The 26,261-nt window shown below is 39.0% G+C and overlaps 1 protein-coding gene across 1 annotated transcript in view; it reads right to left on the reverse strand.

Moving 5' to 3' along the window:
• ryr3 (ryanodine receptor 3) overlaps positions 1-26,261 on the reverse strand; it is a gene marked incomplete in the record, with an annotated part of 155,080 nt that overhangs the window by 116,965 nt on the left and 11,854 nt on the right. The window contains 5 exon segments of the mRNA XM_037685921.1: positions 855-933; positions 2,603-2,677; positions 7,701-7,721; positions 12,044-12,148; positions 17,731-17,850. Coding sequence (XP_037541849.1) covers positions 855-933; positions 2,603-2,677; positions 7,701-7,721; positions 12,044-12,148; positions 17,731-17,850 — 400 coding nt within the window.

Raw genomic sequence — 26,261 nt, forward strand, 5'->3', positions numbered from 1 at the left:
CACCATATTTATAACCCAATTTTTGGCTGAGATCTGACGATTTCATTCATTCTGGCATGAAAAATATTAAAAATTACCATTTGCAGCCGCTAGAGGGCCCTCAAGCATTGTGGCAAGCCAAGTGTCTCGTTAATAGATAAAAGTGGCTATTAACGAGACACTTGGCTTGCCATAGAGGTCCACCTTCGTCTTGCTCCGGAACTACTGGAGCAAACGTCAAATCAGCTGCATTTTGCCACACTGACCTAGCGAAATACAGCCGATTTGACTATTAAAGTCCTTTAATTAAGGGAAAGTTCAACCGAGACACACCTTTACTATAATGTCGAGCAAACAAACAATTGTTTTAGGTGGATATCTTGTTAAATTTCGAAGAAATGCACAGCGAGTCCTCCCTCTGCGCGCTCCAGCAGCTGCCAATTTGGCAGCCAATCGATTTTTGGCACAACACCGGCCCAAGTTTCTGGGTGGTCAGCTGTGACGCATAAACACAATGCATCAGTGGTGACGCATAATAGATGCAACTTATACGGCAAAGCGACTTATTTATGTTTTTTCCACTTATAAGACATTTTTGGACTGATGCGACTTATGCGGCGTAAAATGCAGTACATATTTTTCTGCTTCTTTAAACGATCATCCATCGTCTGGGAAATACTGAAGATAAAGTATATGTACTTTGATAAATCCCGTTTCAGAAGCGTTGTAGTTTGACATTAAGCTCTACTGTACACACAGCCCATATGCAGTTAAAAATTCTTGATTTAATCTCAAGGTTGAGTCGAGCTGATTTATGCTCAAGGAACTGGAAGGAAGAGGGGAATTCAACACGGTGCTCATTAGTCATACTGTACCTATCGAGTCTTCTTGTAGTCCGACATCAAATGACAGCTTGTCTGTCAGTGACCTTGATGTCTTCAAACAGGTCAAGTACTGGTGAGTAAAAAAGGAATTAGTGTTGGGTCAAAATAAAAAATAATTAGCTTTGATAAAAAATATATTTATATTAATAGTTTAGAAGGAGAGGCGACGTGCTGAATAATCAGTGTATTAATTAATTAGTGATTGGTGAAAATCAACTAGTAATCACTTTAATGTGGTGTCAAAGTGGATTACTGTCATCTTAAAATAACTCTCTCCAAAACTTCATAGTGGTTTACATGAATGATATTTTATAAACCTTTACACCACCATAGATTTTGCATTATGTAGCTCTTCTGACTGAAACATCAACATTTCTCCCAGAACAACCAAACTAGCAATGAAGTAGCATTCAGGTGAACAAGGGATGGACATTTTAAGCAAAATAATGATGAACCCCCTTCAAAAAAGGCACAAACACAACTTCCTAGTACATTCTAAACCCAACAGGACCATCAGACAGAGGCTGGTCCATCCCAAAAACGGAGCCCCCAAAACGAGCGGTGTGTCTATAGTTCAGTGCAGCGAGGAATGTTCAGACCTCTAGACTGGAGAAACTAAACAACCTCTCCAAAGACGCATGACTCGACACCAGAGAGCTACCTCTTCAGGACCAGACTCAGCGGTCCACCTACACCTCAAGGATTTGGGACACTCTTGAGGCCCAAAATGTTCATATTTTGGACAGAGAAGACAGATGGAGGGGGTGAAGGAGGCCATTTATGCCAAACAAGAAAAAAAACTTTAAACAGAGGAGGAGGTCGCAGATTTCAACTTTCATTAAATTACAATGCAGCTTTAGACCTGAATCCAGGTCAGCTCCAGTCCAATTCACACCTTCATGCAGGTGACCAAACATGTCTCCGAGCCAGACTAAAGAAGAGTCTGATGAGCCTCCAATGTGCAGGGTGAGTAGTTCCAGTCTATCTACACAACCATGCTTCTCATGCAGTTTTACAAAGTTTGGCACTCCAAACACTTCAGATATTTAAAAATTGATAAAGCCTCCCTGACGGAAAAAGAAACGTCTCCCGCTTCAGAATAGAAGTCCAGTTGTTTTTGTTTTGTAACTTTTTTTTTTTTAATTAATCAAGACCAGGATGTCCGAGAATCTTCACCAGCAAAATCATGATGCAAGAATTATTACAGCAATGCTGGGCTCACCCATGACCATAGTTTCTACTTTGTAATCCTTTCAAAATAAAGTACAATGGCAGAAAGCACCATCAGGAAACAACTTGGCATGTCACTACCAGGCACTGGTGTTAAAACAAAACTAAATCGTCCTGACAAAAACCTTAATTATTTGGGTTTGTTCATTTTAACTTGACTCTGAACATCTAATCACCCCCCCCCCACACATGACCCCACACACACACACACACACACACACACACACCCATCACAACATGAACCACTATGAGACTTCTGAGAATAAACGTGTTTTAAGATGCCAGCACCCACTTTGGCTTTAGCTCCCTTAGGCTCGTCAGTCCTGTCAGAATTAAATTCGGTTTAAATAGCTAACAAGTAAAATATTTGCCGTCCTAACTCCGCAGGATCTCACTTTAAACCAAAATAAACTATTTGTTTTCATCCCGACTTCTAACGAGAAGAAATGATGTAATCAGACTGTTGTCACGGTTTGTTCTTTCATCATCGTCCTGGTACAGATACTCACCATGCCACTGAAGGAGTGGCGTAAGAGGATGGCGTGACCGTAGAGCAGGGTCCGGTGTCCACCCCCCTGACCCGCCTGACAAATGAAAAGACAACAGATTAAATTCATCACCTCAGAACATTTGAATCACCCAATCTCGTCCACTTCACTTGTGCGCCAGATATTAAGACCCAATCACCGGTATTTAGCCAGGGGTTTGAGTTGCACCTTCCCTCTTTGAATGGGCGTCTCCTTTCATTGTGGAACATTTCAGCATCTACCTCTTATGACATAGCAGGTCTAGAAATTTAGGGGTGACATAAATATGGGATTGGGCTTAAATCTGATTTACTTTTTATCTTTGCTCAGATAAAATCGGTGAAACTCAAAGGATCCCAAGATCGCTTGGGAGAACCAGACTTTTTTCTTGAAGATGCTTTATCCGTCATCCAAAACGCCTCTTCCGTTCTGAATATGGGCCGAGAGTTTTAGACTTCAGAAGTTGTTGGGACGGTCTCACTACAAGGTCCCTGGAGTCACATGATTCATAAGAAGAGAAGAAGCCTTTCAGATCATGATGAAACATCTTCCAAGACAAGAAAGGAAGTCCAGGTAACTTCTATTCAAACTCTTTGGATGGCCATATCCTATATGACAGAGTCTGCACCTTCAAAAATCACATAAAAGGTATTTTATGGTCAGCCCTCCACTCCAAGTGCAAGCAGGAAACGGAGAAAATGGGACCGGACAAATATTTGCAACACAAACCAGATGTTTATACCACACGTTCTCATTCTTGTGAAAGACAAGAATAACTGCAGCAAACCGCATGTTAGCAAAACACCTGAGGAAATATGGAGGGAAAGTAGAATAAAAAGGGGATTTTTGTTGCATCTTTACACCAAGTTTAAAACAAAACAAACGAGTACCTACCTTTTTAACTAACCTCTAGCAGCAGGATAAAAAGGGCAGAGCATGTGTTGGTTAAACACTAAAGTATGTTTGGTCATTATTTACCTTGAAAACAACTGAATGTGAGTAAAAGTTAAATATACATCAGTCTGATTTGTATTTTTTGTTCTGGAGATCAAAAAAAAAACAAACAAAAACAACTTAAAATGCAGTTTTATCAGACCATCCCGTGTTGTAAAGTCAACAGCATTAGTTTGTGATGCAGGTGAGGTCATGTTTAAAACTGACCTCCCAAACGTTTCCTGAACTCGACCCCCAGCTAATTCTCTCTTGGCGTCATCAACTCTCTTGGATGGCTCGTGTCCAACAGACAAAAAAGGAAATGGAGGGTTTAATCAAAAGTAAAATGGGAAGGGTGTGCAGGAACAGATGAGGGGAGATAAATGGATAGGCCCTTACAGGTATGGACCCACCAGTGCCAGGACCTGACCTTTGATAAGGTGTCCATGATATGAGCTCAAATCTGCAGTCGAGTCTTTGCTTTATATTAAACTTTAAAAAAAATGATCCTCCCATTTGTAAAATGTCCTTTAGGTCAATAAAATGAGTAGAAACACTGACACGTGAAAGTAAAAGACTTTGTTCTTGCAACCAGACCTTGATTAAACGGTCTCAAGATCGCACGAGTGAAACGGTTTCTCGTACAGAATGATGTGGATCTTCTGATTCGTTTTAAAAACAGCTGAACGCTCCTGAAACCTGCAGTTCTATTGAATCAAATGTATTTTTTTCTTCTCCAAAGTGAAGCTCAACATATCATTATGGGTTTTATAATTTTGGAGATTTTATGGCTAAAACAAGTTGTCTTTATTAAAAGTTTTAAAAGTACAACCGAGGAAGTTTTTAGTTTGCATTAAATGAGGCGCAGCCATTTATCAAGTTGTAAATGATAACTGCACATTATTGTGTCGTCTGAGCAGTGAACAAACATCTATTAAATCATACAAACTGTTTTACAGTTGAAGTTGCACACAGACAAATCTCTGATGTGTGTGGCTTTTTGATTATTGTTCCATATTTTCTTAACAGAGCACTTCATTCTCAGACTGCAGGTTTACTTGCGGTTCCTAGAGTTTCCAAAAGCAGAATGGGAGGAAGATCTTTCAGTTGTCAGGCTCCTCTCTTGTGGAACCAACTTCCAGTTTGTTCGTGAGGCCGACACATTGTCCAGTTTTTTTAAGATTTTCCTTTTTGATAAATCCTATAGTTAGGGTTGGCTTGGGTTTCCTGAGCCATCCCTTAGTTATACTGCTATATTCTTAGACTGCCAGAGGACAAATTGACCACATTTCGTCATTCTGCAGCTGTCTTTACTTGCTCTGCTCAACCCGTTTGTGTTTGTAATGATTTATATACTTAACATGTTTTTTTTTTTACTTTCATCCTATAGAAAGTACATCTGGACCTGCCATTCTTTGTTTATTTGTTTCTCCTTCCTGTCCTCTCAAACCCAGCCAGTCAAAGCAGATGACTGCTCATCCTGAGTCTTGTTCTGCTGGAGGTTTCTTCCTGTTAAAAGGAGTTTTTCCTTTCCACGGTTGCCTTTGTGCTTGCTCAGGATGGAAGACTGCGACGGACGAAGTGAAGATTCAGCACAATCTGCTGGATTCCTTAGAGAACTTTTACTAACTGGCCTTTTTTAATGTAGTGAATGTTTCTGTTCAGTGCCCTGAGACGACTTCTGTTGTGACTTGATGCTATAGAAATAAATTGAATTGAACTGAATTGATTAAAGTTAAACCGGAGCTCACTCTCAGGATCTAAAGACCAATTAAAACAGTATTAGTTCTTGTTTTTCTGTTTGTTTATTTAAAAGAAAATGTCAAATCTGATTGTGGGTAAAACATAAAATTACAGTTTCCACACTGTGCAACTTCACTAAGAATGTAACTTTTAATATTTTGTGTTTTAGACGGTTCTATTATGGCTGTGTTCCTTGTTGCCTTTAAAAGGCCTCATTTGATTTATTTAGCACACCTAATGTTATTAAATTAATATAAAAATGTGTTTTCAGGTTCCTTTTTATGCAATGAATATAATAATTTTTGATCGTTCACTTTAACAAAATCACGTTTTTTGAGTGGCATCTGAAAATGTCTTTATTTTATCCAGTTTCTGTTCCACTACCTCATTTCACTGCTTGATGTTAACGTTAATTCTCCTAAACTTGGATAATTCACATTCGCAGCATCTACTTGGGGACAGTTAATGATTTTAAACAACGTTCAGCGCTTTCAGGACAATCCTGCTATGACTTTTGGTCTTGGTGCAACTTTATCTTTTTGAAATATTTAGCTTTTTCTTCATAGAAAAACAACAGCTAAATTTACATCCTTCAAATATTTATATCTGTTAACAACCTTTTACTGCTCCTTTCACATTTTGTTCTAGTTGAGCTTTTTTTCAGCTTCCTTGTGCAAATTTAAACTTTTTAGCTACTTTCAGCTAAGGTCAGCTGTTTTTTTCTGCGGTTTTGTGATTCTTTCAGATTATTTCTGCTAACCACAACATTTCTGTGCTTCTTCTAACTTCTTTCTGCTAATTTCAGTTTATTTCTGCAAGTTTCAGCTACTATTTAGCTGTTTCTGTGCTAATTCTAGCTTTTTCAGGTGAGTCCACATTTATTGCACTCGTTTCAACTTTTTCAGTCTAATTCAGCAAAATGTGCTCTCTCCACTTCCTTCTAGTAATTTAAGCTTCTTTCTGCCTTTTAAGCTTCTTTTCAACTGTTTATTTTGCTAGTTTCTGCTTTTTTTTTATTTTTATAATTTTCACTTTTTGTGCTCATTTCTGCTTCTTTCAGCCTAGCTGGGCAAACTAGAGTGCTTTATGCTTTCTTCTTCCAACTTAGGCTTGTTCTTCCATTTCAGACATTTCAACATGTTTGTTTTTTTTTAGCTAATTTCAACTGCTCTTTTGCAATAAGCGTTCACACTGCATTTTTGCAGGAAATGCTATTTCTCTAGTTCAAGCTGCAAGCAGTTTTCTTCATACAGTTTATGTACTCAAACCCAAATTGCTTTGGGGCGAGTAAAATACATATTTTTAAAACCATCACCTCATTTTATCAACAATAAAAAGTATAAAAAGATAAAATAATAAAATTAGCTCTTTTATTAAACATTTTCATCACCAGTAGATGACAGCAGACGCTTTACTTTTTATAAATTACGCAGCTAAATTAATTATTTAAAAAAAAAAAAAAAGTTTTTACCCACTTTCTTTCACAGAAATTAAACTGCTTCTGTTGGGCAGCGTCTGGGAGTTTTTACACCAAACGATGACGAAGTACTTTGCCTAAATGTTGACTTGATAACTCATCTTTTATGAGCGGTCAGAGGATGGTAAATTGCAAACTAATCAATTTCCCAATGCTGCGGAGAAGCTATTCATGTCAGACTCGTTTGTAAAGTACCATCTGATTTATTGGTGGTTTCACTTCATGTACTGAGCATTTACAACGGGGCTTGTCAATTAGCTACAAAATTAAAATAACATTTCCTTAAAATTAGAACAATCTGATACCAGAACACAGTCCTTTAAAGAGTTGCACATCTGAAATCTAAGCTGGTTTCTGAACATTTCCTCTTGTCGATACCGTTTATCTTCAGTTAGAGACCAAACTCAGAGAAAACAGCAGCAAAATGCACGGCTTTGAGACTCGCGGTAAAATGTGCTTTCATATATGCCACTAAAACAAAGAGGGTATTTTTGAATGTTTTAGGCAAACGAGAAGCAGATCTGATGAGTTGGAAGCGCTTGGGCGTTTGCACACAAAGTCTTTAAAGGGGTCAGGCGAAGACTTTCACTCGTGCGGACACAAGGTGACGGCACCAGAGCCATTTCAAGATTGTCAACTCTCAAAGCTCTGGCAGTTTACAGAAGGAGAAAGAATATATCTTGTAAATGTATTTGTAAATAAATGTATTTGCTTGATTGCTCAATATATCAGTGACGAATAGCGCCCGTTAAAACATGTTACTTCTAAACTTAAGACGCTTTGTTTGCGATAAACGCAGCTGCTACAATCGAGAAATGGGCGTCCCGTTGAGTGAAAGTGCCTGAAGTTCAGCCCCCTTCGGTTAGCAGCTGAGGCGTCTGTCATGCACACTGACAACAGGACTGAGGAACAAGCTGATGGACCTACCCATTTTTCATGGTCAGCACTCTATTAAACAAATACAGATGAAAAGAATGAGTTATCGGGACGTGAGGCTGACGGTCCAAGTCAGAGCATCGATGGTGGAGAAATGGGCCCAGACTGTGGAAACTAGAAGGATGATTTATCAGCCTTTGCTAGCAGACGTTTTGTACTCTCGTCAACATCGTGTCCTCTCGCCGAACGATGCTGAGCACAAAACAAATCTGCTACCCAGGCTAACAACAATGCAGGCTTAATTCTCCAGTAGAGAGGACCCAGGCAGTGCACATGTGAAACTCTAGGAACAATCTGTGGCAGTGTTGGACAACTGTGGCTACAGCAACCCAGCAAGAACTCAAACTGTTTTGCATGGAGGCACCAATTCATCTTTTAAAAAAATAGCTTCAGAATATCATGAGCTGCTTGGGTTTCTGTCTGCCACATTCATACTGCACAACAATTCATGCTGCTGCAGCTCCTTCCTCCTACAATACAAGTGGTCTGTCTCAAGCAGCTCATAACGAGCTGGTGCACTGCTTTAAAAATGGCTCAGACCACACGTATGCAGCAGGAACATTTGTTTCCCCTCAAAATCAAAACATGGCAATATCAAGCAACTTATTCCAAATTATATGATCTAATGGACAAGTAAGCATTGTTTTCTCTTTGTTGTCCCAAAACAAAGTTGTTCTAAAGGAAGAGAATCTTGTCTGCGTTCTCCATACAGCTGAACATTACAGAGGTTTGACAGATCATCCCTCCATAATAGTACTTTATTTTTAGCAAGGACACTTCTGTGGCACAACGGAGAATCAGCAGGATCCTGCTCTGATAAACATGCTGAGTGCGCTCGAGTGGAGCCAAGAAGAAAAGACTCCCAACTGTTCAGAGCCAAATCAAAAAGGCTGAAGAGGGACGATGCTGCAGAGCACTCTCGGATCATTTCTTTTCTTTGTACCTGTAGGCCTTTTTATTATCAGAGGAACAAGAATGTGTTGTTTTTATAAAGAATAAAGAGGGGTTTTTTCTACAGAAATCAAAGTTCTTTGTGTTAAAAAAAAAGGCTCCATGTTCTGTAGAGTCATCCAACTATGAGATATAAAAGCAACTGGACTTTGATTTGATATGAGCTGATTTTTTATTTTTTTTTTTTACAATATTTACTTCTAAGAGTTAACATTTTCTGTTCAGTAGTCCCAAAATACTTCAGTTAGTTTATCATAAACTCGCCCTATCGCTATTTTTCAAAATAAGATTGGACATGATGCACAACTGACTGATTGATGGATGAGTCATACGATTGGCATGAAATTTTTAATTAAAATGAATTATTTTAAAATTATTTAGCACCTGCTGCAACTTTGTGCACCATACAATGCAGGATAAGCTTCATCCTGCAGCTGATCAGCTGTTCTCCGTGCAGAGCGGAGGAGTGGACGTGGCCGAGACCGCTTGCAGGTGGCTGAGTGCAGCCGTGGCTGAGAGGAGGCAAAGAGCTGAAATCATGACATTCTGTGCTCCTTTAGAGCATTTAGAAACATTGTTTAGAATATTGAAAGAGTGTGGGAAGGGTTTAAAACGCATTAATATATATAAATACTAAAATAAACTACCATTTACTACTTGTACTACTATTATACGGTTTTTCACTTATCGCGGGTCTTCAGGGTACGGATCCCCCACGATAAACGAGGAACTACTGTATTATCAAGCAGTAAAAGATGGAAAAGTCATAATCCATGTAACTGCAATCAAATTCATTCCTGTGACTAAAGAAAACATAGCGTACAGTAGGCCCTCGCTACTTCGCGGTTCGACTTTTGCGGACGCGCTCTTTTGCAGTTTTTCAAAATATGATTGTACATGACACACAGTTGGTTGATTGTTGGATGAGCCACTCAGGCGGCATGGATTGTTTATTTAAAATAAATTATTTTAAATGATTTAGCACCTGCAGCAGCAGGTTGGGGCGACTGGCCATTCGGAGCACATTTCCCGGTGGCCTGGCCATTCGCGCTTGATTATTTAAAATAAAGCTGCTCGTGCAGCATGGATTGTTTACTTAAACTATTACAGTACAGTATTTAAATTTTAACTGTTTATTTACACAGAAGGAAGGAGATTAGGAGTGACGAGCGCGAGTGTGATTGCAGCGGAGAAGTGGGCGTGGCAGAGTGCCGCAGGTGGCAGAAAGCTGAGATCATGACAAGCTGTGCTCTTTTAGAGCTTAGAAAATTGTTAGGGACATTGCAAGAGTGCGGGAAGGGTTTAAAACGCCAATATATACCTGTATATAAATTCTAAAATAAAGTCCTACTTATTATTACTACTACTTGTGTACAAAATTTTGTTTCATCTCATGTACCACATGACGAAAGACGAAACGTTTCTACATTTTTTTGTTGTTTTGCTTGGTTTTGTTTTTTTTGAATGTCCAGAGGACCAGATTTAACTTTTTTAGATAATGACAATAAAGTTTACTTGAACTTGGACTACTGTGTCCTTACTTCACGGTTTTTCACTTATCGCGAGGGGCGTGGTCCCTAACACCCACGATAAACGAGAGACTACTGTAATCATATTTTTGAAGCTTTACGGCATTTAAAGCTACGGTTGTTTAACACAGAAACATGGAAATCAGATACTGATTCACTACATCACAGAAAAACATTTAAGAAGGCAAAAGCTTTTATCTGCTCATTTATTCCTCTAAGTTGTTTATGTAAGGGTTTTTTGTTTCCCTTAAAATAGTTGAAATATTTTGTGGTGTTTTGTGGAGTTATTTAAAATAAACTATATTTCAGGACATTTGGAATATCAATCAGAAGTTCTCCTGAAATTGCGCAGGTAGGTTTTTGCCACTTTAAAACAAGTCCAATCTCAAAAATTGCATTAATAGTTCAAGATCTAATTTTGCACACCGAAGACCGAGTTGTCTGCAGCCCAATATCAGCGATGGTTCATGTGAGATGTTGCAATATAATAACATTTTCTGTTAAAGTCACATGAACCATTGCTGATACAACCACATTTAGCCTTGGTTTTCTGCATAAATAAACATTAAATGCAAAATTACAACATCAAGTTTTATATAAATGCATCTGTATGGTTCAGGTGAAATATTTGAGATTGGTTTAAAGACAACAGCAATCTTTGCTTTTTAGCATGACTTAAAAAGTTTAAAATAAATGAAAATTTAATCAAAGCCATCAGCTTCTCGTAAATGTAATATTCTCAGTATTTCAGTTGATACTTTTCAAACCCAAGCAGATCAGCAACGCTGACGCAAATGTAAAACTTGAGTTTTCAACATACATTTGCATTCAAGTGAGTCCCACAGTTAATCTACCAGGTTCTAGTGCTCAAAGATCCAAACTAAAATACAAAGGTGATCGAGCTTTTGCAGTCGCTGCTTGAAATCTCTCTAGTTTACCTCGTCATTTACAAACCGCTGAAACTGTTGACTTTAAAATCTATGCTCGGAATGAATTCTATTTCTTGCCGTTTGATTTAAGAGGTGCTTGAAATCAAGTGGATCTGATGGTTTAACTTTGGTTTCTGTAGCTTTTTACCTGTTCTTTGTTTGTTTCATAGCTTTGGTTGCTTTTTTTTTTTTTCTTGGTTTTGTTCGACGGAACTGCACTCAGATCAGTTTCTGTTGTTGTTAATGAGCCACAGAAATAAAAATGACATTGACAAAATATTACATTGATGCAGTTCTGACCTGTCAACTACTCACTTCTCCCAAGAGAACCTGGTATTATTTCATACTGATGATATTCTGAGGAATTTCTGTCACAGGTAAGATACTGATTAATAACTCCACAAGACACTACTTCAAAAGTATCTACAGCGTTCCTTTAAACAGAAATCACCCTGACTTGACAAAAAGGCTGATCCCTGTCTCATAAAGCAAACAGGTCTGATTGCCTGCAGCAAATCAAAGATGAAAATCATTTAGATAAAAGTAGAATTTTGGAACGGGTCCTCGTTGGATGGCTTCAAAATGTCTCCCACATTTGAGCTGAGGAGCTTCCTTTTGCAGCCTCAGTACATTTACACCTTTCGGTCTTCAGCTGCTCTGCCTGTGAGGACATATTTTGGATGCTTTTAGTAAATTAAGCTCACTAAGCATCATTGTGAAGACTATAATTCAGGGTTTTTTTTGCTGACCCTAAGTTAAATAAAATGTCAAAATGCCAAAAATGGTTTCTTGCACCAGTGTCAAATCACAAACAGGTTCTTTTTCTGCTGGTAAGCATCATGTGAGTGTGCTTTAAAAAGGTACCTGAAAGTGACCAGAGAGTTATAAATGTGAAGAAGAAAAAATAAATAAAAGAGGGACTCACCCCTTCGCTGCTTTGCCCGGTGTTAGCCAGCATTTCCTGCAGGGCTCGGACCGACAGGGACTGCTCCAGCACAAAGTTACAAATACACATGTCTGGAGGAACATACTGCAGGACAGGAGAGGGAGAGGAAAAGAAAGTAGGGAAGGAGAGCAAAGGGACACATGTACTGATTAACAAGGTAATGAGAAAAACGGGTTCTCCTCGAGGAAAAACAGCTTATTCCATGAGTTTGTGCTGCTTGAATTTCCTCTTCTGTTACCTGCATGGCCTCGTAGGGAAGCAGATGTCCCGCTAAACCCTCTTCTCTGTCCAAAATAAAATGTTTGGTTGCTCTTGACTTGTTATACGAACCTCTCCAAATTTGAAACTCAGAACTTTGGGGCAAAACTATTTTAGGAACACGTTTTATGATTCCAATTGCAAAGTTATCCAATGTGCAGGGAGTGACCAAGAAGAAAATCTTAATGACAGTACTGCATCACCAAAATTATACCGTTAAACAGGAAACCACTTATGTAATCCAGAAACGTTTTGATTCATAACCTATAACATGCATGAGCCTATACTTATGTGCATAGTGTTTTTTTCAATTTCAGGCTCTCTTTCCTCGGCCAAGGAATAAGAGTCTGTTAGGATTCTTTTTGGGGGTTTTTTGCCTCCAAATCCTATACATGTCACTTTCATTACTTTTTTTTATCTGTTTAAACAGGTCTCACTTGTAAACGAGTCTTCAAGGCTCAATGTGATTTATCTGTATAAATAAAAGGTTGAATGAAAAAAAACAGTTTGGCACGTTTGCACACGCCTTCTTATTTGTGAGTTATTGAATCATGTTTACATAGAATTGTCTGATGGACACAAACTGCTAAAAGTTTTCAACGCAGTATAAAAATCACAAAATACTGCAGGATTTCATTAGACAAGTAAATAAACTGCTCAGTACAAATTAGTACTGAAAAACTTACCTACGATTTGTTTAAGTTTTCTACCATTTCTGTGTGACAGATCACAAGGGCTGTTAAAAAAGTGGCCACCAGTAACTTGAAGTTGTACCTTATTCCTCAAGAATTTCATTCTGACTTTCAACAGTCTAAGCCTATAGCAGCACAACTAAGGGGTGGCTCAGGAATCCCAAACTATAGGATTTATCCCAAAAAAAGTTTTAAAAAGTAGTGTGAGAGTGCCTTGTTCTCAAAAATTGGACGGTGGTTCTACAAGAAAAGGAGCCTGATAACTAAAAGTCTTACATTATAAAAACTCTAGGAACCACAAGTAAACCTGTACCGGTAGTCTGAGAGCAAAGTGCTCTGTTATGGTATTTGTTCTGCTACTTTCAGTACAAATATCATGTGTATGTTTTGATAACATCAATAACAGATAAAAAAAAAAATTGAAGCATATTTTTAATCATACTGTTTAAGCAAATAGAATGGAGCTTAAAAACAAATAAATACGACTTTTAAAGATGTATAAATCCTGCAAAGTACTTGCAAACGAAAAGTGTCACAGAGGCAGACTGATTGTAACACATCTCATTGTATAAACTTGAAACAAACTTTTCTAGTTGTCATTATTTAATATTAGACATATAAAGAGAGACGGGCATCAGTTCACATTCCTGAATAACATTGATATATAGTTTACATAAACTGGATTTGAATCTGGATCGGATTTATGAGTGGTTTTTCCAGTACAATCCGAAGAAATGGCTTTTGTTGTGAACTGACCCAACATAAATAAGCTGAATTGTAAAAGCAGAAAGTTGTTTTTCCATCGTTTTTTTCACAGCAAAGGTGAATAATAAAGGACTGCACGCTCCCTCGTTCAGTCAAACACCCGGCTGACCCCGGACCTCTGCAGTGGAGTGAGAACTGTGAGCGGAGACTAGCGCAGCGGGGCGATAATGAGGATGCATCTGCTGTGGAACGCAGCTCAAACCTCCAGCGCTACAGTGAGCGTCCACGTTACAGGGCACTAAAACAAGCAAATGCTGATCAGTGGGTGCACATTAACACGGAGATATTTCCAGCATCGGAGGAGCCGCGATAACACAGTCAGGCTTTGATCTGTAATTTGATGCAGCAGAATAATTTCATGTACATTTCTACACTGCTAGGTGAAGTCTGGACAGTTCAGATGAATTAGTCACCTCTAATTCTGCAGTTTTTGCCAAAGATGGAGCGATTCGCTATACATTACACCTCGTCTGACAAGAAGAGATCATGTAGTATTAGGTCTCTCTTGTAAATGAGTCCTCGAGGCTCAATGGGATTTACCTGTCTAAATAAAGGTTGAATGAATGAATAGTACAATAATATGAGCTGCAGAAAGGTCAAATTAAACGTCAGGAGATAAAACTGGATGGAGATGACATTTAGACTATTCAGAAGGGATCAAATACAAGAGAAATGGCATTTTCTGTGAAAATGCAAAATGCTGAATGACGGCTGACGAAGCTGACGCCGAGTTACTCATGCTAAAAAGAGTGAAATACTAGCTAAAAGATTAGGTAGCAAACAGAAGCTAAAAACAACAACAGGCTATCAAAAAGTAGCATAAGATTAAAAACAGCAGGAAGGATGAAACAGACTGAAGAGATATCGTATTTCTATGGGGAAAAACTTCCAATTACAATTAATCATTTAAGAAAGTGTAAATTTTAGAAAATCCAAAAGTCATAGCATCCATTTCTGCAATGGGCTGAACATTTTGAAAAGTATGGCTAAAATACTACAAAGTACCGCATTTTTCGGACTATAGGGCGCACCAGATTATGACGCATTAAGCAAAACAAAACGGTCAGAGAAGTCAAACTTTATTCAACTCATTCACAATAAATCACATAAAATCAGTTCGAGGTCAACCAGAGTTAATGCATAAGGCTCAATGTTGATTTTTGTGAAAATTAAAGGATTTTAAGTGCACCGTATAGTCCAAAAAATACAGTATACAAAAGTACATTGTAAAAAATAAAAAATGTACTAAACAATAAATAAGGAAATGATGAGAGAATTCAGACAAAACAATTCAAATTATTCATTTTTTTTCCCAAGAGCATCTTGAAAATTAATTTAAAATAAAGTTCAGAAAAAACTAATAAAATATACAAAAAGTGAAATCTCATCGGAAGAGGCTTAGGAAAATTTTGTCATTGGTTTTATTCCCTCTAAAGCATGTTTATATATATATACTTAAGTCAATAAAACTACTTCCATTCAATTAAACTATTTAATTAGAAGCTCACAAACAGCACCTGAAAACAGGTGTACCTGACAGACAGATGAGTCACTGAAAAGATACACTTCTTAAAACCTAAACGATAGAACTGACAACACTAAACGTTTGTGAAACTCACTAGAAGGAAGCTGCACGAGCAGACCAGGTGAGGAGGCTGAAAATATGTCGGACTGACTGAAAACAGCAGCGGCTGAAGGTTAATGAGGCTCAGGTGGGAACCATCAGGTTAATTTCATGGTTCAAGGAGGACAAACAGGAAGTAAAGTAACACAAAACAGAGTGGGGAGGGAGCTTTCCAAATAAAACAGGAAGGACTAAAAAGAGAAAAATAATTACTTTATCTGCTTTTTTCATTGAAAAAAAAAAACAGATTTGGCAAAACAAATGCATTGATGGATTTATGTATGGTTTTGTGATTTGTCAGTGGAAAAAGAGAACATGAAATATTAAAATATTTGATTACTAAATAACAGAATATGTATTGGAAAAATATGTATTTAATATAATCAGTCGTGAGAACAAAGATGTGAGCAAAATAAAAATATACACTGTTTAATCAGTAAAGGGTAAACTTCACTCTCAAGAGGCAGTTTCCCTCAATAAAATACTTTAGGACTTTCATTTTATATCCGTGGAACCGTTAAAAGTTAGTTTTGGCAGAACTTTAAATAACATTTTTAAGAGAGTACTTCTTTCACTTTGGCCTTTTTATTGTTTGTAGCGGAGGCAGGCGGTCAGGCGTTGTAAGAAAAATGTCATCGCCTGAAATCAGGCGGCAGAGAACTCTCCCTGTTCCTCAAAACAGACCACAGCGGCCATCTTGGATGATCTGAGATATTTCGCACTCAACGACATCCAATTTATTACCTGTCCAACATCGAGGAGAGTTGTGTGTGTGTGCAATGGTCTGCCTTGAACACGTTTGGGCCTCTGGTTCAAGAACATTTCAAGGGAAGTGAGTAAAAAGCAGAACGTTTTCCACTCGTCCCCATCCAAGGTCCGGGGGTTCTAGAGCTAAAAACTATAAAAACTATACAAAAATGGGAAAAACACATCGACACCACAGACGAGTAACTTTTTATTTTTGTATTCCAAGTTTCTGGATATCCAAAAAATGTATTGCAAACAACATAAAAGTGCTTCATTTTTGTAAACAAAATTCTAAAAGTACAAAAAATAAAAAGATGAAAAAATACAAACGGAAAGGAAAAACTGCGCTGATCGTTCATTGGAAAGTCTCTTACTGATCGAGTGCTGCTGTTGCTAACATTTTAATGCACCCAAACATTTAAACTTTTTTTTTTTAAGACAATGCTATTATTCCAGTTTTTGTGTTTATTTAGCATGGACACTTTGTTTTCTAAATTTCCAGTCGAGGGGCTTTTAACGACCGCCCTATCCCCCTCCATAAACAGATTTTTTAAAATAAAATGCAAAGAATGAAAACAAACTGCCATCCTAGTTTATTTTGAAACTTTAACCCATTAAACTTGTACAAATGAACGAAAACAAAGCTAGCATAATTAGCAGCAGCACATGTCTCTGTACCTGAAGCCAATGTTTCATTGGAGCATTTGGCAGCTGCAGAATTTAAAGGAGTAAATGTTGTTCCTCCATAAAGATCCAACCATGTGGACACAGTTAACTTTCCAGCAAGAACATGAAACAGGCAACAAGTCTAATCGTTAAGCAGGAGCTGAGATAGTACAGTAGTCCCTCGCTACTTCGCTGTTCGTTTATCGCAGACTCGCTCTGTGGCGGTTTTTCAAAATAAGATTGGACATGACACACAACTGGCTGACTGATGGATGAGCCGCACGATCAGTATGGATTTTTTATTCAAAATAAATTATTTTAAATTATTTAGCACCTGCTGCACATTTGTGCAGCCCAGAGCTGCAGGATAAACTTCCTGCTGCAGCTGATCAGCTGTTCTCCATGCATGATCAGCTGTTGTGCTGAGCAGAGACAAGTGGGCGTGGCCAAGAGCGCTTGCAGGTGGCAAAAAGCAGAGGAGGCAGGGAGCTGAAATCATGACATTCTGTGCTCTTTTACAGAGTTTAGGAACATTGTTTAGAATATTGCAAGAGTGTGGGAAGGGTTTAAAATGTCTATATATATATATATATATAATAAAATAAACTACTACTTACTACTTGTACTATTATTCCTACTTCGTGGTTTTTCACTTATCGTGGGTCTTCAGGTATGGATCCCCGGTGATAAACGGGGGACTACTGTACTCAGTAAGACAGATTTCTGTTGTGCTAACACAATAATTAGCCCTGCATGGATGAGAAAATATGCAGGCACTGTGAAAAGCATGAGTTGCTGCAAGTTGGTCTTACGTTTGGAGCAGTGGCTGATAGGCTGAAAGGAGAATCTAATACCGCATTTATCAACAAATTCAAAGGCCCATCCCTAGAACAAAAACTGTGCGTTCTCCTCACCTTAGCTTCAGAGGTGGGTTCCAAGTAACACAGGCGGTTTCCGAGTCCCTCTGCAGCCAGGCAAAACTTGCGATGCTCCTTCTGGATGGTGGCCACACTCTGTAGCACCACTTCATCATCCTGCCAGGGGCGGGAGAGAGGAGTGTTAATGGTGGAAACGTTCTGACAGTGACCGAACTGAAATTAACAACATGCCTTCCTCACTGGGGGGTAAGAAAGACGAAGAAAAAATGGCATGAAAGATAAAACCTTGGATTACACTGTGGGAAAAGCAGAGCAAGACCTATTAAAGTAATAAATAGTGTTAATACATGCATGTGTTTGGACTAAAAATACATCAGCAGGGATGAAAATACAACAGAATATGATTTCTAAAGCCCGAGTGTTACACTGTGGGAGAGAAGAAAATCTTGATTCAATCAGAGAAACAACAAATGAACATCTGTATCTGTCAGACTGCGCTGGGTCAGGCTCCACCTGCCAGTACGTATTGATTTTATGTGCACGTGTGTATGTGTGTGGTGTGCACATCTCCTGCCAGCTTACAGCCCACACTAATCTAAGCTGAAGGTTGCCATGGTTCTGGCTCCCACCTTCTTTACAGCAGTATTAATTCAATGGATTGAGAAACAAACGGAACAGCCCCCTGCAGGCTAAGGAAGCAAGATAAGAGATCCAAGAAAACGCTGCAAACACCAAGACTCACTGTGCCAAGAAGTGGAACAGTTTATGTGAAGTTAAACAGAACAACAGCTCACAGATAATACTCCATCAGAAAGCTTCACCTCAATCTCCTGCGTTCCATTAATTTCATTGCAGGAAGCAATTTCAATGGGCCCTACAACAAATTAGAGAAAAATGTTTTGCTTTATTGTTGGAGAGATTTTAATATTATACACCAGAAATTAAATTCATGTTGTTGGATTTTTTTTTACAGCAGAGCCAGTGACGAGGCTGCAGGACGTGTCCACAGTCCACAATTCAAAAGTCCTGAATGGACTGTGTCCAATAAAAGTAACACTTAACAAATTTAAACAACTGGATAGATTAAAATAATAATAATTTAGGATTCAACAGTACTGAACATTAAAAAAAAATAGATGCCTTGCTTTTTAACTAGCAAAATAAAGTGTTTAGGTCCATTTTATAAAAGATAGCCTTTTGTAAATTGCTCTTGTAAATAATAAAAGAAAAACAACAGACCAGGTGAGTTGACCCTGAGCCGAGGCATGCCAGCTGTGTGGGTTGGACTCATCTGGATCTCAGTAATGCACAAACGCAGCTTTACATTACGGTGAGGTGGCCTGGTTCAACGTGATTCATTCTAATGGACAACATGGTTGGGAACAAACTAAAAGCTGATGGGTGGCTTCTGGATTAATAAAATTCATCAACTGTGATACAGTAATATTAATTCCCCTTCTTAATCAAGACTTTGCACCAAAAAAACTCATGTGGTCTTCACAGAATCAATATTAGTCAATGATTCAAGGGAGTGACTTCCTGTGTTTTTGCTGGTTAAACTACAGTTTCAGAAAATTCTAGCACGTCCCCGAGTGTCTCTGTGTAAACTTACAGTCGTCGTGTCAATAAACGTGTAACATTTTAAATGCTGCAACTGACAGCGTCACACAAACCTCCTCTACTCTTGTGCCGCATGTACACATGAAAGAGGAGACTCATGCGTACAGGACATTTTTGCATTTATTGGTGTGTCGTGCACTCAATTTCACGAAGACCGGAATGCACGAACGAAATGTTCTTGGGACCATAACTGAAAGTTAGCTATCTGGCCAACTCTGGCATATTTACATTTGCATTTAATTTTGGATGCCCATCAATGTGCACCTGTGTAGTATATGTTAATTATGTGCAATATAAATATATATGTATGTATATATCATGTGCATTTTAGTTTATATTGCTACCTTGAAATACTTATTCATTCAAATTCATCCTGCTGAACTGTTATTTTTTTCATTTAGCCTTTATTTATCCAGGTTAGTCTCATTGAGCCACGAGAACTCATTTTCAAGAGAGACCTGTTTTAGGGAGCACATGGTGGGGGTTAAGTGCCTTGCTCATGGGCCCAGAGTGGGGCGAATGAGGGTGGGGGCAAGTGTGGGTGTTTCACCTACCCCACCCACAATTTTTTATTTTTTTTTTGATGTTGTCGGGGTCGGGGCGTGAACCGGCGATCTCCGGATCACAAGCCCACCTCTCTAACCTCTGCGCCACCACTCTCCCAATATATATAGTTATATTCTACCATGTTGTTGTTTACTATCTCTCTTTAGGCCGTTGTAAATATTATAATTACTTTTTCATTTTTTGGCACTTTATTTTTGTACCCTTACTGCACATGTGCCAAACTCAAGGCCCGCGGGCCAGATGTGGCCCGCCACGTCATTTTATGTGGCCCGCGAGAGCTTAAAAGATCTGATTGTCGTATAATAAGTCAAAAGGGTTTTATATTAAAAACAGAGCAACAAGCAGACATATTTTTCTACATCTATGCAAATACATATATGTAATATTTGTAAGTTGAATAAGTAAAAAAAAAAAAATCAGAGTTATTTACTGATAAAGAGTAGTTGTGTTTATTTTACATTACTGTACATTTAGTTAAATTTAGCTACATTTATGCTGTCTTACAGCTACATCTGGCCCTTTGAGGGCAACCATTAAGCTGATGTGGCCCTCGGTAGAAATTAGGTTGACATCCCTGCCTTACTGCATGCTTTACTATTTCTTGTTTGTTCTTTGATTTTTTTTTTAGCGAGTCAAATCAGTTCTTCTCATCCTAAGCATTTCATTGTATTGTTAACCGTGCGTATGACAAATAAACACAACTTGAACTTAAACTTGTGCCTATCCCTTTCACATAAATTCAAATAAAGATTTCATGCCTTGATTTAAGCATAAGCTACAGCCAGAAATCTACTCAAGTCTTCATGAGGCCAATGATCTGTGATATAATTAACTTCCCAGGCTGAACTCAAAGAACCACGGCTAGCTAATGCTCCCACTTTTACCACTCGGTAAAATCTATATTTAACTCCATGCAAATCATGTTGTTTCAAAATTGACAGCAATGCTAATAAAATAGCATTTGCAAAAATGTCTGGTAAAGTTTTGAGACTGGAGCAGTTTTAAACTACGGTCTGAACCGTAGTTTAAAACTGAACCTGCTCTGAATTAAACTTTATTCATCCAACATGGTGCCGTTCAAAGAGCTATCTACAACAGGTTGGATATTCATTGTTCAAAACCTTTCTACTGAAGTCTACTTCAAAAGATCGGAGCTACCACTTTAAACTCAATCTACGTACAACAAAAATGGGAACTTTGAATGGCAGCAGGTACATTTCAGAATATTTACAAATACACTCATGAGAAAAAGTTCTGGTTTCAATACAGTATTTTAACCCGTTTGTGTTGCAGCACAAATCAACTCGTCTTACAGAATTAAAGTGAAGCACAGCGGGGGTAACTGTGATGATGAAACTGGGCCTCCAGTTTGTTGTTTCAGGATCCAGAAAGAGAAACTCAATACAACCACAGGACGACCAAGACTTGGCACTTCATTAAAACCAAATAAACCTCTTTCTCTTCAGCTGTTTGACATTCCAGTGGCCTTATGACCCCAGCAGGGTTCGGCGTCGTTATCACCTACCTTTCTTCTTGGCTACATGTGGCGCAAAATGAAAATACTACTGGAAGCCAGGCAGCTTTAACATTCTGGCATTATAAGGCCAATTTTTATTTGAGGTGGCTGTGGCTGAGTGGTTAGAGCAGTCGTCCTCCAATGCAAGAGTTGGGGGTTTGAGTCCACCTGCAGTCACATGCCGAAGTGTCCCTGGGCAAGACACTAAACCCCTCATTGCCTCTGATGTGTGTCCCATCGGTGCATGAATGTGATAAAGCTCTGATTATTCTTTGTATGATCTAGCAAAGTGCTGCATGAATGGGTAAATGAGGACACAGATTGTGTTGTAAAGCACTTTGAATATCTTGATAAGATAGAAAAACACTATATAAGAATAATTTATTTATTAGGAATAACGTCCTGTCATTTGGACATTGGGAAGCAAGGACAATGGAAGAACGGCAGCTAGGATAAATTAACTTTTATTCTCAAACAGAAAAGAGAAGACGTTTAAGGGTTTGTATGCAGGGTTTGAACGAAGAGTCCATGTGAGCACTCAGTCAACAGATTAAGACAGTTTCTGCCTCTGCGGTCCTGGTTTGATTCTTATCCAGAGAATCTGGTGAATTCGAAGCAAAGCGATCCTCGCAGCAGCAGGATGACCATCTGCTAGACAGCTAGACAGATAAAAAGCAGCTTCATTACTATGTATAGGGTCCTCGCCTGCAGCAGGAGGAGGTAAGTGAGGGTTGGGTGGATGTTTTAGTCAACTTCCAAGTGTAGAGAGGGAACTTGACCCCGTCCTCTCCCACTCGTCCACAGGATCCAGCAGCTCCAACATGTCTGCATGCTAACGTCAGTAACAAAGAACAGCAAGAATAAAAAGCAGATATTCGTCCATCTGGTTTGAGATTTTCCCGTACTGGAACTTTTGAATGAGTTACCCATCTCGAACAGACCTCCAAGAATTTCTCACGCTGTATTTTTTTCCCGTTTCCTCCCTTTTGCTAAACAGCCAGCCTGTGTGTGACAGCAACAGCTGTGTGCATATGTGTGTGTGTCTGTGTGTGACCTGATGCATCCACCAACCGAAACCCGAGAACTCTCCTGATGCTACTGCGTGCCAGATAAACTCCTACAATTCAGCCGCCGCTGCCACCAATGTGAACTTGAGAAAAGGTGAATCTGTTGGGTCCCTCAGCGCTGCTATTTTGACCCACATGCTTCGCAACGTTGGAGAGAAATGCCGGTTGGGCTTTGGAAGGGAGATGAAAAAGATGCAAAAAGTGGGGCTGAGAATAAAAAGGAAAATGAACAAATTCCTGAAAGTTGTTCACACTAAGAGTGGAGTCTGTTTAAATGGGTCCGACTGCTCAGGAGTCGTGTTTCTCATAAATGTCAGGCGGGGTGCTAAGTACGGCTTGAGCTGTGTGTTTTTAAGTGAAGCTTCTCCAACAACATGGAAAATGGAGCAGATACAGGGTGTGAGAACTTCTACCTGATAAGCGGGATGTGGTGCCTAAAGTAGGATCGTAGTGTTTAGTTACAGTAATCCACCCTTTACAGTAGGAAAAGGGTGGGTTGCTCTCTTCGAGTCGAGGGTGAGGTTCTGCCTCAAGTGGAAGAGTTCAAGTATCTCGGGGTTTTGTTCAGGAGTGAGGGAAGAATGGAGCGTGAGATTGACAGGCAGATTGGTGCAGCATCTGCAGTATTGTGGACTCTGTACTGGTCCGTTGTGGTGAAGAGAGAGCTGAGCTGTAAGGCAAATCTCTCCGTTTACCAATCGGTCTACGTTCCTACCCTCACCTATGGTCACAAACTCAGAAAGAATGAGATCGTGAATATAACATGCATTGAGCATGCATAGGGATATCGTGAATACAGGCGGTTGAAATGAGTTTCATCCACAGCTGGACTCTCCTTTAGAGACAGGGTGAGAAGTTCAGTTATCCAGAAGAGACTCAAAGTGAACCGCTGCTCCTCCACATAGAAAGAAGCCATTTGAGGTGGTTTGGGCATCTGGTAAGGATGAACCCTGGGCACCTGCGCTTCAGGCATGTCTGACGGGGAGGAGACCCCAGGGAAGACCCAGTACACGCTGGAGTGACTAAGTCTCTCGGTTGGTCTGGGAACACCTTGGAGTCCTCCCAGAAGAGCTGAAAGGGGTGGCTATGGAAAGAGATGTCTGGGCCTCCCTGTTCAAGAAGCTGTCCCTGAGACCTGACCTTGGAACAAGAGGAAGATAATGGATGGATGGATGGATGGATGGATGGATGTTTCTGGATGTTTTACACTAACCCTAACTTTTTTTTATATTTTGCTTCCATGAAGACAGACTTTCTTGAGATTATCATCCACCGGCAAAGATGAAGAAGGCGCAATCATGCTAATGCCTGCATGAATAGGTGTGTGGTACATTTGTCTGGATAGTTAGTAAAATATTGCACGATCCACTGAACAGATTAAATGTTGAAAAGGTAATTGCTGAGTTGACAACTCACCATCTTTTAGAGTTACCCCAATGCACGATGGCCACCACAGCAAAGAAGTCTTAGCAAATGCAAAAATGAGTATAACTCAGCCAACTGTACAGATTTTGAGCTAAAATTTGGAGTGGTATTAGCCAAAACTGATCCCAAGCTTAAACTTTAGCACTAACTGATCACACTAGATTTGTTTTAGACTTTGACATGAACAGTTGGAACCAACTCTGTTATCAAAACGTTTCGAACCGCTGAATGGACTTTACTGAAACTTCCAGAAAGCAATCACTAGATGTATTGTTATTATTCAAGGTGGCTGTCACAGTTAACTGACATTAGAAAACAAAAGCAGCTAGAACTGAGTCAGTTTTACAGGGACTGAGCTCAAGCTTGGCGTGGTAGTAGTTGAACATTGTCCCCAACATATGCTTCGAACACGACACTAATAAAACTCTCAGAACGTAATCACTTCTGTACATCTACGATTAAACAACTTTTCAAGTCGATCCAACTTCAGATGGCTGCCACAGTTTATCGACATTAGCCAACAAAAGATAAAGAAGAAGTTTTACAGGTAATGAGATAAAATTTTGAGATGGTAGTAGCTGAGACTCATCCTTACATATTACATACTCTGAGTGTCACATTTGGTGATTTCATATAAAATAGTGAGTAACAAAACTTAAAATTTTGACCAAAATGGAAACATAAGAAGATTTTAGTCTAAAACCCTGCATGAAAGAGGATGGGTGATGTGCATTCCTTCAAGAAACGGTAGGCCTTTAAATCTGACATTGTGAAAATGGCTTGGCCAGTGTTGTGTTTACACAGATAATAGTATTTTAGGTAACATTTTACAATAAGGTACACATAATTTGATTAACTACTAGGGAACGCCTCAGGAACTGGGTAGATATTTACTGGGGAAGACATAGCCAAGCCTTATTGGGGGACTACTGGTTTGTTACCACAGAAACAGAGGAGAAATTCTCCATGTGGGTTCTGAATAAACCCTGCACCAGTGAGGTCACAGCTCCTAAGTGTCAAAATCCGGTTTTCCAGTGGTAATTGATTGTGTTGGTTTTTCTCTTTTGTCAACCTATTAATGAAAGACATTGTCAACTTCATAATCATGTACTGGTGTCATCTTAACTAGGTCTGACTATCACTTACTGAGTACCAAATCATTGCCTGGATATTATTTTATTCACTGATGTAGTGAAGCATCATACCAAGTACTTACTGAGTAACCAATCATTACTTAATCACTACCTGACCTTAATTACCTTGATTAGTTCCTCTTTATTTACTCGGTAACTTACCTGTAGTCCCCTAATAAGGCTTGGATGTGTGTTCCCTGTAAATATTGGTTAACTACCCATTAGTTCCTGATTTGTTTCTCTTTGGTTCCCATGGTAACTACTCATTAGTTCCTGATTAGTTCCTCTTCATTTCCCAGGTAACTAAACAGTAGTCCCCCAATAAGACTTGGCTGTGAGTTCCCCTGTAAGTACTGGTTAACTACCTATTAGTTCCTGATTTGGTTTTCTTTGGTTTCCATGGTAACTACTCATTAGTTCCTGATTAGTTCCTTTTAATTTCCCAGGTAACTAACCAGTAGTCCCCTAATGAGGCTTGGCTGTGAGTTCCCCAGTAAGTACTGGTTAACTACCCATTAGTTCCTGATTCGTTTCTCTTTGGTTTCCATGGTAACTACTCATTAGTTCCTGATTAGATCCTCTTCATTTCCCAGGTAACTATCCAGTCCCCTAATAAGGCTTGGCTGTGTGTTCCCCAGTATGTACTGGTTAACTACTCATTAGCTCCTGATTTGTTCCTGATTCGTTTCTGAGGCGTTCCCTAGTAGTTAATCAAATTTTGTGTACCTTATTGTAAAGTGTTACTGTATTTTATCTCCAAAGTACTACAAGCTGAAAACTGTTCATACAGACAAACTGAAGGATTATCATCTTTTAGAATCAGTCAGGTCTTGAAATATTTTGCTTCCTGATTCCTAAAGACATAATATTCAGATACTTTTTATCTGCTGTAAGAAAATGATGAAACAACACAACATAGCACGGTCAGGTGCAAGGACTGGACTGAAAATCACAGCTGACGCAGCCAAAGTCCAAAGAAAATCCCACAAAATTGGATCAAGTCCACTTTAAAAGTTCACGAGGAAACTTTTGGGAAACAACGTATGAATTGAAGAAATCAGAGATCAATATTGTCCAAACCCAGTAAATCCTACAGTATTTCAAAGTATGTCACTCTAACAATTTTACAAATTTAAGCCTTGAGATTTATTTTATGTAAGTTTACATTATTTTTCTTGGGTTTCCAAAATCAACAGTTTTAACAATGTCTGGGTCAAAATAAGTAATGCATCAGACACT

This window comes from Nematolebias whitei, chromosome 12, assembly GCF_014905685.2.
Source record: "Nematolebias whitei isolate Nwh7 chromosome 12, NemWhi1, whole genome shotgun sequence".
In the NCBI taxonomy this organism is placed as follows: Eukaryota; Metazoa; Chordata; class Actinopteri; order Cyprinodontiformes; family Rivulidae; genus Nematolebias; species Nematolebias whitei.